Raw genomic sequence first — 13,622 nt, 5'->3', positions numbered from 1 at the left:
CAGCCAAGACAACGCAGGAGTGGCTTCGGGACAAGTCTCTGAATGTCCTTGAGTGGCCCAGCCAGAGCCCGGACTTGAACCCGATCGAACATCTCTGGAGAGACTTGAAAATTGCTGTGCAGCTGCGCTCCCCATCTAACCTGACAGAGATTGAGGATCTGCAGAGAAGAATGGGAGAAACTCCCCAAACACAGGTGTGCCAAGCTTGTAGCGGCATACCCCATAATATTTCAGTTTTTATTTTTTATAAATTTGCAAAGATTTCTAAAAACCTGTTTTTTGTTTGTCGTTATGGGGTATTCTGTGTAGATTGATGAGGGGGAAAAAATCAATTCAATCAATTTTAGAATAAGGCTGTGACGTAACAAAATGTGGAAAAAGTAAAGGGGTCTGAATACGCTTTACCTGTATGTGCCCCATGCGACAACACATGCAATGACACATCCAGATGCTATCCAGCTAGAACATTTGGTTCCTTGGAAGTTGTGGGAATGTCTGTTTTTGGTTTTAAATTGGTTCTTGGAAATTGAGTATATTCTGTATAGAATGATCATGGTACAGCAGACCATTTTAGAACCAGTTCCATTGAAAACCTCAATGTAGCTCCTTGTTCACTGATTTTGCAGATACTGGGCAGAGAACGCCTCCAGCTGAGACTCCAGATCTGTGGCTCGGTGTCTGTGGGAAACAGAAGATTTATCACTCATCTGTTACTTTCTAACTTTTCATCTCAGCAGTGTGTAGTGAAGTGTGTGTGTGTGTGTACAATGTGTGCAGAAAGCCCTACTATCAGACATTAAAAAGCTGAGATGAACAAAGCAAGGTAGAGTGGCTATTTGACCTGAGCGTCTTGGAGCGTCGCTGGACGTTCTCCAGTCTCTGGATCCTACCGCTCAATTGTCGGATGTGCCCCTCCAGCTCCACCTCGCTCAGGTCAACCCGCTGGCACAGACGGGCAAAGGTCGTTGCCAACTCCCTGCCACAGCCAAAAGGTCAGGTTAGGAGGGCATGAAAGTTGGAAAATACACATACAGTACTGTACATGTAACAGTATAGCTTCTGTCGCTGTTCTGGCCCGAGCTGGGCGCAAACCAGAGACCCTCATCACCCACAAAGCAACATTCTAACCAATTGCTCTACAAAAAACATGGTCTTGGTTGAGCAAGGGTGACACGATCTCTAGGTCAAAGAGAGGATGACATCACTTGGAAGATTGCCACTACTACTAGCGCATAGCTAATTAGCGAGTGATTCCACATTGCGGCTACATAGGCTACACGTGACAGTATAACTGTAAAATAACCACAGTTAAAAGCAAAATTACTGCACTGTATACAGCACCCTGTAGTAACCCTGCAGTTACAAAAGTATCTGTAATTTTTTAGACGCAGTAGTATAACTGCAATGTACTGCACTGTCACTGCAATTATTTTTGCAAGGTTAGTATTCTACTCACCATACACTAGTGCTGAGCGATTCATGCTTTTTGAGGTCGATTTGGTTTCGATTCGATTATAAATAATCACGGTTTTCATTATAAGGTTAGTATTCTACTCACCATACACTAGTGCTGAGCGATTAATGCTTTTCGAGGTCAATTTGGTTTTGGTTCGATTATAAATAAATCACGGTTTTCGATTTCATTTATTGAAAAAATATAAATAAATGCACTATGCATTATGTGGGTTGAATGCTCTAACAACACAGAGAAAAAGTCCCATGATGGTAGTGAATGCCCATTACTGCTTATCACTTATTAACCATCATTTATTCACATTACTTTAATTAAATATTTCAGTTGTTGTGTATATTACATTTGTTTTATTTGATGACTTTATTATTTCATTCCAAGTCATCATCTCATCTCTATAGGGATGCTGCCTATGCTGTCTAACAAAGTCACTATTTTACTAGTTCTTCAAAGTAAATAAGGCATACTTTTATGACTGCTGAATACCAACTATCAATCACTTTGATCATGTATTTTCAGGTAGAGATACCTCGTGAAGCAACTGCTCTCTAACCCTCTCGATTGCGCATTCTTCTGTCTCTTCTCTCCCTCTCTGTGTCTGCCCCACACTAACCTAACTTAACAGGTGTAAAATAAACACACAGACCAGACAAGTAGGCGTGCAATGGATTATGGTCATTGTAGTTAATTACCATTTTTTTCTGCGCTAAACTATGTTGAATATTGGATCTACAACTGCCTACTACATCGCACAGTTCGGGGTTGATCTGATTTATCTCTAGAGCAGTGGTCACCAACCGGTCGATCTCCAAGGCATTCCTAGTCGATCGCCAAACATTTCTGTAAAAAAACAAACTATAAGCCTTGTGTGTTACGGTCCGGCACTGTTGGTCCTGTTCCTGCTGGTTTTCCTTTCCCTTTTTCCCTGTGTGTGTTGTTTGTGTCTGTCTCCCCCTGCTGTCCAGTCAGAGGATCTAGGTCAGGGGGCGTGGCCATTCTCTCACAAGATCAGTTACATCCAGCTGCAGCTTATTGTCAACAATCAACCAGCAGTTATCTACCCGGCTGGACACCTCTCCAGCGCCAGTTCGTTCCTACACTACCTGTGATCTCGTCTGTTCCTGCTGCCTGCCTGCCTGCCATTCCCACGCCGCAACCTGCTCTGTTGTCTGATATCCTCGTCATCCAGCCCTCAGGACTACTGGCTCTCCACCTACTCAGCTCCTACCCCGGCCTGAAGCTACTCCACCCTGTACTGCTTCTCTCTACCATAACACGCTGAATAAACTACATCATAATTCACCCTCTTTGTCCGCGTGTCCGTCTCTGCACCTGAGTCCCCCACCCAAGCCTAATAGAACGAACTGGCCAAACATGGACTCAGCAGAGATGCCACATGAAACAACGGGTGATGGCATACAACGCGCCCTCCATTCACAGGGAATGCTATTGGGACAACACGACCAACTCATCCGGACTCTATTGGATAACAACCAGCAGTTGTTGGATCAAGTATCTCATCTCTCCTCTCAGGTAGCTAACCTGGTAACACTCACTACCCTTCCTCCCTCTGTTTCTCCTCCGCCTGTTCCTCCTACAGTGGCTCCAGGTTCGGCTTCCGCTCCTGCCCTTCGGGAACCCCCTACAACCTCACCCGAACCTTTCACCGGGGACCTGAACAAATGCCGTGGTTTCCTGCTTCAGTGCCGCTTGGTGTTCCAACAGAAGCCCCTGTCTTTCTCCACGGAATCCTCAAAGGTACATTACGCACTGGGGTTAATGAGGGGCAAAGCTTTGATTTGGGCAGAAGCGGCTTGTTCTACTCAGCAGATTGCCAGCCTGTCGTTTGACGATTTTTCCTCTCAATTGAAAGTTGTGTTTGATCACCCGGACCATGCCGGGACCGCCACAAAGAGACTATTGAAGCTACGACAGGGCACGGGTAGCGTGGCGGAATACGCCATTGACTTTTGGACCTTGGCAGCCGATTCCAAGTGGAATGACGAAGCTCTTCAGGGAGCGTTTGTTAACGGTCTAAGTGATCCGATTAAGAATGAACTAGCTGTTCGTGATGAGCCTGCTAACCTTCATGTTCTCGTTTCCCTTGCTACACGAATAGACAACAGGCTACGGGAGAGGAGACAGGAGAGGGGCGGTCGGGTCCACACCACAGGCGGGGCTCCCTCGCTTTCGGCAGCCCGAGCTACACCACCACTCGGACACCGCCCACACACCTCAGCGGATCCCTCCACGGAACTAGACGAGCCCATGCAGCTGGGCCGTGCTCGTCTGTCCCCTGCCGAAAAGGAACGGCGCATGCGGGCTGGTGAGTGCATGTACTGTGGGGACCGCACTCATTTCCTGGTTAACTGTCCGGTTCGCCCAAAAGACCAAGCTCGCAGGTAAAAGTGGGCATACTTGCGAGTGCTACACCTGACTCAATGCCCACAGCACCCCGTCTAGTTATCCCAGCTACAGTCCAGTTCAGGAATCTATCTCTCCCACTAGCTGCTCTAATCGACTCTGGTGCTGAGGATAGTTTCCTTGACGTCAACCTGGTCACTCAGGCTGAGATCCCTGTTAAGCCCCTGCCTAAGCCTATAACAGTAACCGCTATTGACGGCCATCAGTTTGCCAACATCACCCACCAAACTGTCCCCGTTTCTCTCATGCTGTCCGGCAATCACAAAGAAACCATCCAGTTTAAAGTAGTCTCCTCCTCGGCCTCCCCCCTTATCCTCGGTTTCCCTTGGCTTAGCCTTCACAACCCCCATATTGACTGGCAAAACCACAAGATACACAGTTGGAGCACTCACTGCCATTCTGTTTGCCTTGGGTCGGCTATTCCGCCCTCGGTTGGCTCCCCTGCTTCCCCTGTCAAAACCCCAGACCTCTCTTCAGTCCCTGAGGAGTACCTGGACCTGGCCGAGGTATTCAGTAAGTCCAAGGCACTTTCATTACCACCTCATAGGCCATACGATTGCGCTATTGAGTTACTGCCTGGAGCCCCTTTGCCGTCCAGTCGGCTTTTCAATCTGTCCCGTCCTGAGAGAGAAGCTATGGAAACCTACATAGGCGACTCCCCTAACCTCTGGCATCATTCGTCCCTCATCTTCCGCTGTTGGAGCTGGGTTCTTTTTTGTAGAGAAGAAGGACAAAACATTACGCCCCTGCATTGACTACAGAGGACTAAATAACATCACAGTCAGAAATACATACCCCCTGCCTCTCATCAACTCAGCATTTGAACCCCTTCATGGTGCCACTGTGTTTACCAAACTCGACCTACGTAACGCTTACCACCTCGTTAGGATCAGGCGGGGAGATGAATGGAAAACTGGGTTCAATACCCCCTCTCGGACACTTTGAATACCTAGTCATGCCATTCGGTCTCACTAACGCCCCAGCAGTGTTTCAGGCCATGGTTAACGATGTGTTGAGGGATTTTCTACACCGTTTTGTGTTTGTCTATTTGGATGACATTCTAATATTCTCTAAGTCACAGGATGAACACGTCTCCCACGTCCGTCTGGTTCTCCAACGCCTCATGGAAAACAAACTGTATGTGAAAGCAGAAAAATGTGAGTTCCACCGGCAGTCCGTCCCCCTTTTTGGGCTTTATTATCGAGCGGGACAAGTGTCACCCAGACCCTGACAAGATCAGAGCGGTTGTGGAGTGGCCCACACCCACGTCTCGGAAGCAGCTACCGCTTCCTGGGCTTCGCCAACTTCTACCGCCCCGCTTCATCAGGGGTTTCAGCCGAGTGGTTGCCCCCTGACCAAGCTCACCTCCCCTAAGGTGCCATTCCTGTGGACGCCTGAGGCCGAGTCAGCCGTGAGTACATTGAAGGAACTGTTCACCACCTCACCTGTTCTTATTCATCCAGACACTAGTTTGCAGTTTATTGTGAAGTGGACGCCTCTGATTCGGGGGGTGGGGGCTGTCCTGTCACAACGTTCCCCCACGGACCAGAAGCTCCATCCTGTGGCCTTTTTCTCCAGGAGATTGACCCCTGCTGAGAAGAACTACGACGTGGGTAACCGGGAGTTGCTTGCTGTCAAGTTGGCGTTGGAGGAGTGGAGGCACTGGCTAGACGGAGCAGAGCAACCCTTCATAGTCTGGACAGACCACAAGAACCTGGCTTACATCCAGTCGTCCAAGAGGCTGAACTCCCCGCCAGGCCAGATGGGCTCTGTTCTTCAGCAGGTTCAAGTTTATTTTAACATATCGTCCTGGCACACGTAATGTCAAGCCTGATGCTCTCTCTCGCCAGTTTACAGACAATGAAGACTCCAGCAATCCTGAATCTGTTCTGCCCGCTTCCTGTTTGGTGGCGGCGGTCCACTGGGAAATCGAGTCCCTCGTCCGATCGGCACAAGAGTTGGAACCTGGACCGGCCGATGGCCCCCCGACCTTCTCTATGTTCCCGCAGCCGTGCGGCCGCAAGTGCTCAACTGGATCCACACCTCACGCTTCTCCTGCCACCCTGGTATGAACCGTACACTGTCGCTACTGAAGAGGCACTTTTGGTGGCCATCCGCCGAGGCTGACGTCCGGGAGTACGTGGCGGCCTGTTCCATCTGTGCCCAAAATAAGGCTTCCCACAGGGCTCCTTCGGGCCTGCTGCGGCCTCTCCCAGTCCCGAGTCGTCCTTGGTCTCACGTGGGCTTGGACTTCGTCACTGGACTTCCTATGTCTGAGGGTAATGACACCATACTCACCATCGTGGACAGATTCTCTAAATCTGCCCATTTTGTTGCATTACCAAAATTACCATCTGCCAGTGAGACAGCCGACCTCTTTGTCCTACATGTATTCCGTCCCCATGGAATACCTGTGGACATAGTGTCCGATAGAGGCCCACAGTTCATTTCTCGGGTATGGAAGGAGTTTTGTTCGGCTCTGGGTGCCACTGTCAGTCTCTCATCAGGTTTCCATCCCCAGTCCAATGGCCAGACTGAGAGGACCAATCAGGACCTGGAGGCTGCTCTACGCTGTGTGACATCCCAGAACCCGTCCACCTGGGCCAAACATCTCCCGTGGGTCGAACATGCCCACAATTCCCTCACCTCATCTGCCACCGGCCTCTCACCATTTGAGGCGGCTTTGGGGTACCAACCGCCATTGTTCCCGTCTCAGGAAAGGGAGTTAGCCGTCCCGTCAGTTCAGGATAACTTTCGTCGCTGGCGCAAGGTGTGGGTGGACACCCGTGAGGCTCTTCTACGGACAGCAGAGCGTAACAAGAGGGTGGCGGACAGGCACAGGGTAGTCGCTCCCCAGTTCCAGCCTGGTCAGCGAGTCTGGCTCTCCTCCAGCAACATTCCCCTGCGCACTGACTCCCGTAAGCTGTCGCCCCGGTATTTGGGTCCTTTCGAGATCGACTCCATCATCAACCCTTCGGCTGTTCGGTTGAAGCTTCCCAGGCCATGAGAGTCCATCCTACATTTCACGTGTCCCAGCTGAAGCTGGTCTCCTCCAGCCCTTTGTGTCCGCCTGTGGATCCCCCTCCGCCACCGCGATTATTGGACGACCATCCAGCCTACACGGTGCGGAGACTGCTGGACGTCCGGAGGCGTGGTAGAGGGTTTCAGTACCTGGTGGACTGGGAGGGATACGGTCCCGAGGAGAGGTCCTGGATTCCCCGACGATTTATACTGGATCCGCAGCTGGTGGCTGACTTCCATAGGGACCACCCTGACAAGCCGGGTGGGTCGCCGGGTGGCGCCCGTTGAGGGGGGGGTACTGTTACGGTCCGGCACTGTTGGTCCTGTTCCTGCTGGTTTTCCTTTCCCTTTTTCCCTGTGTGTGTTGTTTGTGTCTGTCTCCCCCTGCTGTCCAGTCAGAGGATCTAGGTCAGGGGGCGTGGCCATTCTCTCACAAGATCAGTTACATCCAGCTGCAGCTTATTGTCAACAATCAACCAGCAGTTATCTACCCGGGCTGGACACCTCTCCAGCGCCAGTTCGTTCCTACACTACCTGTGATCTCGTCTGTTCCTGCTGCCTGCCTGCCTGCCATTCCCACGCCGCAACCTGCTCTGTTGTCTGATATCCTCGTCATCCAGCCCTCAGGACTACTGGCTCTCCACCCTACTCAGCTCCTACCCCGGCCTGAAGCTACTCCACCCTGTACTGCTTCTCTCTACCATAACACGCTGAATAAACTACATCATAATTCACCCTCTTTGTCCGCGTGTCCGTCTCTGCACCTGAGTCCCCCACCCAAGCCTAATATTGTGTTCCTATTTTTTTTATTAGTCTCAAGCTGTTGGTGGTAGGTGCGCCCGATTCAGCTGCCCTGCACGCCGGGTAGGCGATGTGTTCCCATTTTGAACCATTTCATATGTCTGAAGGTACCTTCCCGGTGGGCCCAGGGTAGAAAATCAAGTTGACTATAGGCCTACCACTTGCCAATCGGATGGCTCAGATCTTCCATGTCTGCAGTAACGTAGCAGGCATAAGAAAAAGCTACTGCAAAGTTGATATTGTGAGATTTCAAAGCTTTTAAAACAATGACTAGAGAGAGACTGTCAATGAATACAGCAAAGAGCTGCTGTTTTTATGATTGAGTTCATGTTTCAGTTTACGCAGCACTGTCAACACTTTCTATTCTACACATTTATAAGCCATAAAATGCACATTCTCCCTACTTCCACTCGCGCTACAACCAGCAATGCAGCTGCAATGAATGAGTAGGAAAGTGAATAAATAGGCTTGCGTTGTTATTATTAGTGGCTTGGGTCTTTTTTAATATCGTAGAATATTTAATTTTCCCCGGTCATAGGAGTAATAACATGAATTTGTGCATGAGGCAGAAATAATGCGGTGCGACTCAAGTTTCGCCATCATCTGGAAGACAGTGTCCCTTTTTGGTCAGTGTCAGTGGAGGAAAGGGAGAGCGGAGGGACATTGAAAGGCGGACCCTCAATCTGCTGACCTCTCCCTCTGATGAGAGTCACCATCTGATACAGGCTCCATCAGACCAGTAAAATAAAATGAATGTATGCTCACTCAGCTGTGCCTCACAAGTAATACAACAACTGATCTATTACCAGTGTAATCATATAGCCTACCTCAAATGTTGAAATATAATTTTAAAAAATGGTCTGAGAAGAACCACAATGCAGGGCAATTCAAGAAAACCCAATATGTGACTAGTTTCAGGAAACTAGATGTATGTCGCACGTCACTACTTCACAGGAAAGGCATTTGAACGTAAACAAAAAAAAAATATCTAAATCCATTTTTGGCAGAAATACCTACTGGAATATGTGAACTTTCATGTGCCTTAATAACAAACGTGTATGCCATCTGTAAATACAAATACAATTGTTAAATTACGAGCCTAGTTGGTTTAGCCACGGAAAAAGACAGGAACCTTCCCACTAGCCATGAATGGCTGAGATAATGGATGGACTGGACATGCCGAGAGATGAGTTCGGATTGGTCTGCCATGTAGCACGCTTCTGTCTATAACATGAGCTGGTCAGCATGTGTAGGTAATCCTTTCTAACGCAGATTTTTTTGAAAGATATCTCGTAGTAGAACTGAAAAGTGTTGCTCTCCACTTTCTAGAGGACCGAGATTTGAAATCAGTGGAATGCCCGGTGGAATTAGAGTATGATTGCTAAGGAGATGGAGACAATTCTGGCTTTTGATTGCAAATATGCAGAGGGAGTTGAAAAGAGAACACACAGAAGGCTGTTGTATAAAACACCTGTCTCCGGATTACATCTTCAAACTAAGGGCAACCATGGCATCCTTGACAGAGAGGGAGAAGCGTCCATCCATGTATACAGATAAGAGAGTCTAGCTAGCTAAATTTTCAGACATTATACGTTTCTAATTTTGTCAGAAAGTTAAAGCGTACTGTTAGCTAGCTAGCTAATGTTAGCTGACTGGCTTGCTAGCTAACGTTACGTGTATGATCTGTGTAGTAATATTATTTGTATCTCATCGCCATTTGCATTGCTAGTTATAGCCTAATGTTAGCTAGCTAGATAACATTGAACCTGGTTGGTTAGCTACCTGCAAATTCATGCAGGGTAGCAGGGACGGCTTGTTCAATAGGGCGATATGGGCGACGCACTGCCAAACGGGAAAAGGAAGGGATTTTTTTTCTAATCAATTATAAAAAAATAAAAAAATAAAAAATTATTTAAAAAAATTATAAATTTATAAAAAATTATATCACGGCAACAGCAGTTATCAGTGTTCACGTCTGATCTGACAGCCACTAAATGTCAAATCAGGCTAAAGTCGTGCTTCAAATGGCCCCGCCCGTTTTTTGGGCGATTTCAGTCAGGTTGAAAATCGCCCAGAAGTCTCTCATAGCCTGTCATGTAAAATCTATTTGTTTCACATTTCAAAGCTTTCAATACATTCTCTATGGGTGTCTGTGGGCTTGCACTTACGCGTTTCGTCATACATAACGTAACCACGAATGAACGTAACTAAGAAAAGACCAGGTAGCAGCCTCAATCAATTCACTACTACTATCAAAATGGCTAGGCTTCAGTCCAACTCGATTGTGTCTTTGAAAGAAGTTCCTTTTTGTCGGCGAACAAATGAAGATAAATTGGCAACGAAACAATTAGGACCTCCCAGACCAAATTTAATAATTCAACAGGTTTCTACTAAAGGCGGAAAGTCCTACACCCGAGGATTTTCCAAAAATTGGTACAAACGAAAAAAGACATTGCCACTCACTCAACTGGATGACGAGGGATACAGGCTAGCTGTCCGCCGCCACAACGATGAGGTTAGTGTTGATAATCACAAGTTTACTGGATGTGGATATGGTGTAATAAAGGCAGTTTATTCAGAGGTAAATATATCTGGAATCGCGTTCACGGACCCGTTCGTCAAACTCTTAGGGAGCTATAAATTAAGCCCCATTACTTACCATATCAGATAAGAGAAATTGCTGCAGCTACATATATTTTACATCCTGGCCCTACATAGTTCACTATTTGCATCACTTACCAAAATATTAGCGTTTGCTAGCGAAGAGATTTGTTGTGGCAAATGAACTTGGGCTGGGAATTGCCAGGAACCTCACGATAAGATATATGCATCAGCATTGCGAGTCTCATGATTCTATACGTATTGCGATTCGATACTGTGATTTTATTGCGCACCATATGTCTGTTGCAGAGGGATCAGAAAGCCATGAGAACGAGTTTTGATCAGTCATGGAAATAAAAGTGCTGAAAACTAATTGGCTCCCAATGTGAAAAGATTGAGAACAAGCTATGAAGGAACAATAATGGTGTTTTGGTGCAGGTACAGCCAACTAGCGCTAAAATATTGCGATATTGTCAATACAGTATATCGTAAAGTATCACTATGTAACTCGATTTATTTCACCCCAATCCCTCAAATTAACGGTAAATAACTGAATTGTTTGCCCCACATTTAGCTAAGATGATTAGCTAGCCAGCTAAAATGTTTTATTTAGTTAGCAGTCGCATCTACAATAGTTTACTGTCAATAACATGTCTCCAAAAATGACGTGGTGTCTCCAATTGTGTTGACATTTTACAATTGCAATGCGCATCCATGAGTATCCACTTTCTGTAGCTCAGCTGGTAGAGCATGGTGCTTGTAACGCCAAGGTAGTGGGTTCGATCCCCGGGACCACCCATACACAAAAATGTATGCACGCATGACTGTAAGTCGCTTTGGATAAAAGCGTCTGCTAAATGGCATATTATTATTATTATTATTATTATCTGAAGAGAGCCCCGAAACATTGTGTGCAGACATTTTATGCAATAAATGAAGTAGGTTCAATCTAGTAGTTCTGATCTTCTGATTGGTCCTGATGAGTTGGGCGAGGTCACCTCCAGGCTACTGTCACTGTTGCATTGGCTCTGAGTCGGGTTCTCTGTCTTCAAATGTTCAGCCTAAGAGAGGGGATTTTTGTGTGTGTGTGTGTGTGTGTTTAACAGTGATGATGTGTGTGTGTGTGTGTGTTTAACAGTGATGATGTGTGTGTGTGTGTGTGTTTGTGTGTGTGTGTGTCCTCAGAGCAAGAACTCGTGAGTTGGAAGAACTGAGAGGCCTATGGCGTGGGTGTTGTCCTTGGCCACCTGCTGACAAGGCTGACAAGATAGGACCCTTTTGTCCATTGTTATTGGATAGGAACAGAACTTATAACCAGCTCCTGACCTAAATAGATCTTAGCACAACATTTTACTCAACATATCATATTCCATATTCACTATAACAAATATATTTACTACGACATTAGCAAGAACCGCCACATCCTCAGCCGGCTAATCCAGTGTGTGAAGTTTTGCGGAGTGTTTGAGTTAGCTTTGCGAGGCAAAGATGAAACTGAGGGCTCCACCAACCCTGGTAAGCCAACACTTTTGAGATCAGTCAATAAATGCTTCTGGTATTGACTTATATGCTGCCCCTGTCTTCATGTTGTTGCTGGACATATCTTTTTTTTAAATGTGTGTAGGTCACCTAAATCATCAGAAAAATTGCCCCTCCTGAGAATTTTTTCAGGAGCCGCCACTGCAGGGTAGTAACGTTATGAGTTGGGATTATGGTTCATTGTTTAGCTAGCTAGCTAGCTACACGTCTAAACAAAAGATTCCACTATGCTAGTAATCATTTCACTACACCTTCTGAATCCTGTGCATGTGACGAATAAACTTAGATTTTATTTGACATAGCATGTGTTTACCAGAGACGGTAATGTGAAGAACATGACCTGCACAAAAGTCAAATTAGGATATAACGTTAGGCTAATGAGACAGTGTCCAAGTTCTAAAATTCTCTGGTAGAATGCCCTGATTTTATTTTGTCACACTCACAACCGTAAGCTATTTTCTGTAATTGGCTCACCATTAACTTGTTAATAATGATCTTGTTGTGAGTTTATTTTCCTGTAATAATGAAGACAAATTAGCTAAAGTGAAGACGTTGTCAGCTCTATGATATGGTCATTAATTGAACTGGCCTCACATGTGAATACTTAAAGAGACGGGTGGAGCTAAGGCTAAAGAGGGTGTGAACGATGCTGAATGGGTCTAGACAAAGAAGAGCTCTACAGTAGGTTTACCAAATGATTCAAGGGCCATTTTCTCAAAAGTGAGGTTACAGGTTTATCAACTTTCAAAGCAGAATTACTTTCCTATTGTTCCTCAACTGTAGTGTATGATATACCATTTTCTAGCTCTGAGTCTTTACTTATATCCAACGTAAAAAAAAAACATAATTTCAAATGTTGCTACATAAGACCGAATCGAGCCGGTCGGTCACATATGCAGTGATAATGTTTTGGGCCTATAGCCTACTGCACAAACCTCATTACTACAGTACTGTTTTTAATAGGTTAATGTTGTATAATTGAATGTTTTTAAAGTCATCTCGGCTTGCATTTTGACTCAGAAAGTGATCTCCACTCAAAAAAGGTTGGTGACCACTGCTCTAGAGAAACTGTGCAGTGTGTGCATTGAGCTCACAGAAAAAAACGGAACAAAATGGAATTCAAATAATTGATAATAATAATCGGTTAATCGCTCAACACTACCATACACTAATTTACATTAAATCGAAAGCCACAGAAACCAAAACTAAATGAAAACATATCCTCTCTCTCAAACTGTTTCGGTAGAACTGGGACTCACTGGTGAACCTGCTGGCTGCAGCTCCCACTGGTGAAGGGGATGATGGCCCTTAGTCGGTGGATGGCGAGCTCCACAAACTGCTGCTTCAGAGCCCTTTCCTTGGAGGCGTTGGTCCACGTCAGCTTCTCGTACAGGTAGAGCAGGCCATAAAGTGTTGTGGAGAAGGCGATGAGTCTCCAGCCCACTGAGCGCCACACCTGCCGCACAGGACGGGATGAGATCACCTGCTTTAGCATTAGCTCTCAGCCATTAGCCATGTAAACATTGCTACGATAGCAGTGCTAGGCTAGCAATACAACTCAGTGTTAGCATTAGCTTTTACAAACAGATGTCAGTATTAATAGCAAATTAGCCACATAATCATGTGTCAGTGTTTGCTTTACTGTGTCAGTTTTGGCACGCAAGTTAGCTGTTATCATTACAAACAAGTAAGTGTTAGTGTGCCAAACGGCTAGCAATGCATGTGTCAGTGTTAGCGGTGGCAATACAAGCACCTTTCAGTTTTA

At 46.3% G+C, this 13,622-nt stretch overlaps 1 protein-coding gene across 1 annotated transcript in view; it reads right to left on the bottom strand.

Annotated features, from left to right (window-relative positions):
* Nucleotides 1–358: 358 nt before the first annotated feature.
* LOC121534548 (mitofusin-1) overlaps nt 359–13,622 on the bottom strand; it is a 36,182-nt gene continuing 22,918 nt past the window's right edge. Inside the window, exons 16-18 of the mRNA XM_041841128.2 lie at nt 13,117–13,313; nt 842–976; nt 359–678 (exon numbers count right to left, since the gene is read on the bottom strand). Coding sequence (XP_041697062.1) covers nt 612–678; nt 842–976; nt 13,117–13,313 — 399 coding nt within the window. The 3' untranslated portion in view covers nt 359–611. The remainder of the gene's footprint in view (nt 679–841; nt 977–13,116; nt 13,314–13,622) is intronic.

This window comes from Coregonus clupeaformis, unplaced genomic scaffold (genome assembly GCF_020615455.1).
Source record: "Coregonus clupeaformis isolate EN_2021a unplaced genomic scaffold, ASM2061545v1 scaf0349, whole genome shotgun sequence".
Lineage (NCBI taxonomy): Eukaryota > Metazoa > Chordata > Actinopteri > Salmoniformes > Salmonidae > Coregonus > Coregonus clupeaformis.
The sequence above is the reverse complement of the archived record's forward strand: the minus strand, read 5'-3'. Positions and strand labels throughout refer to the sequence as shown.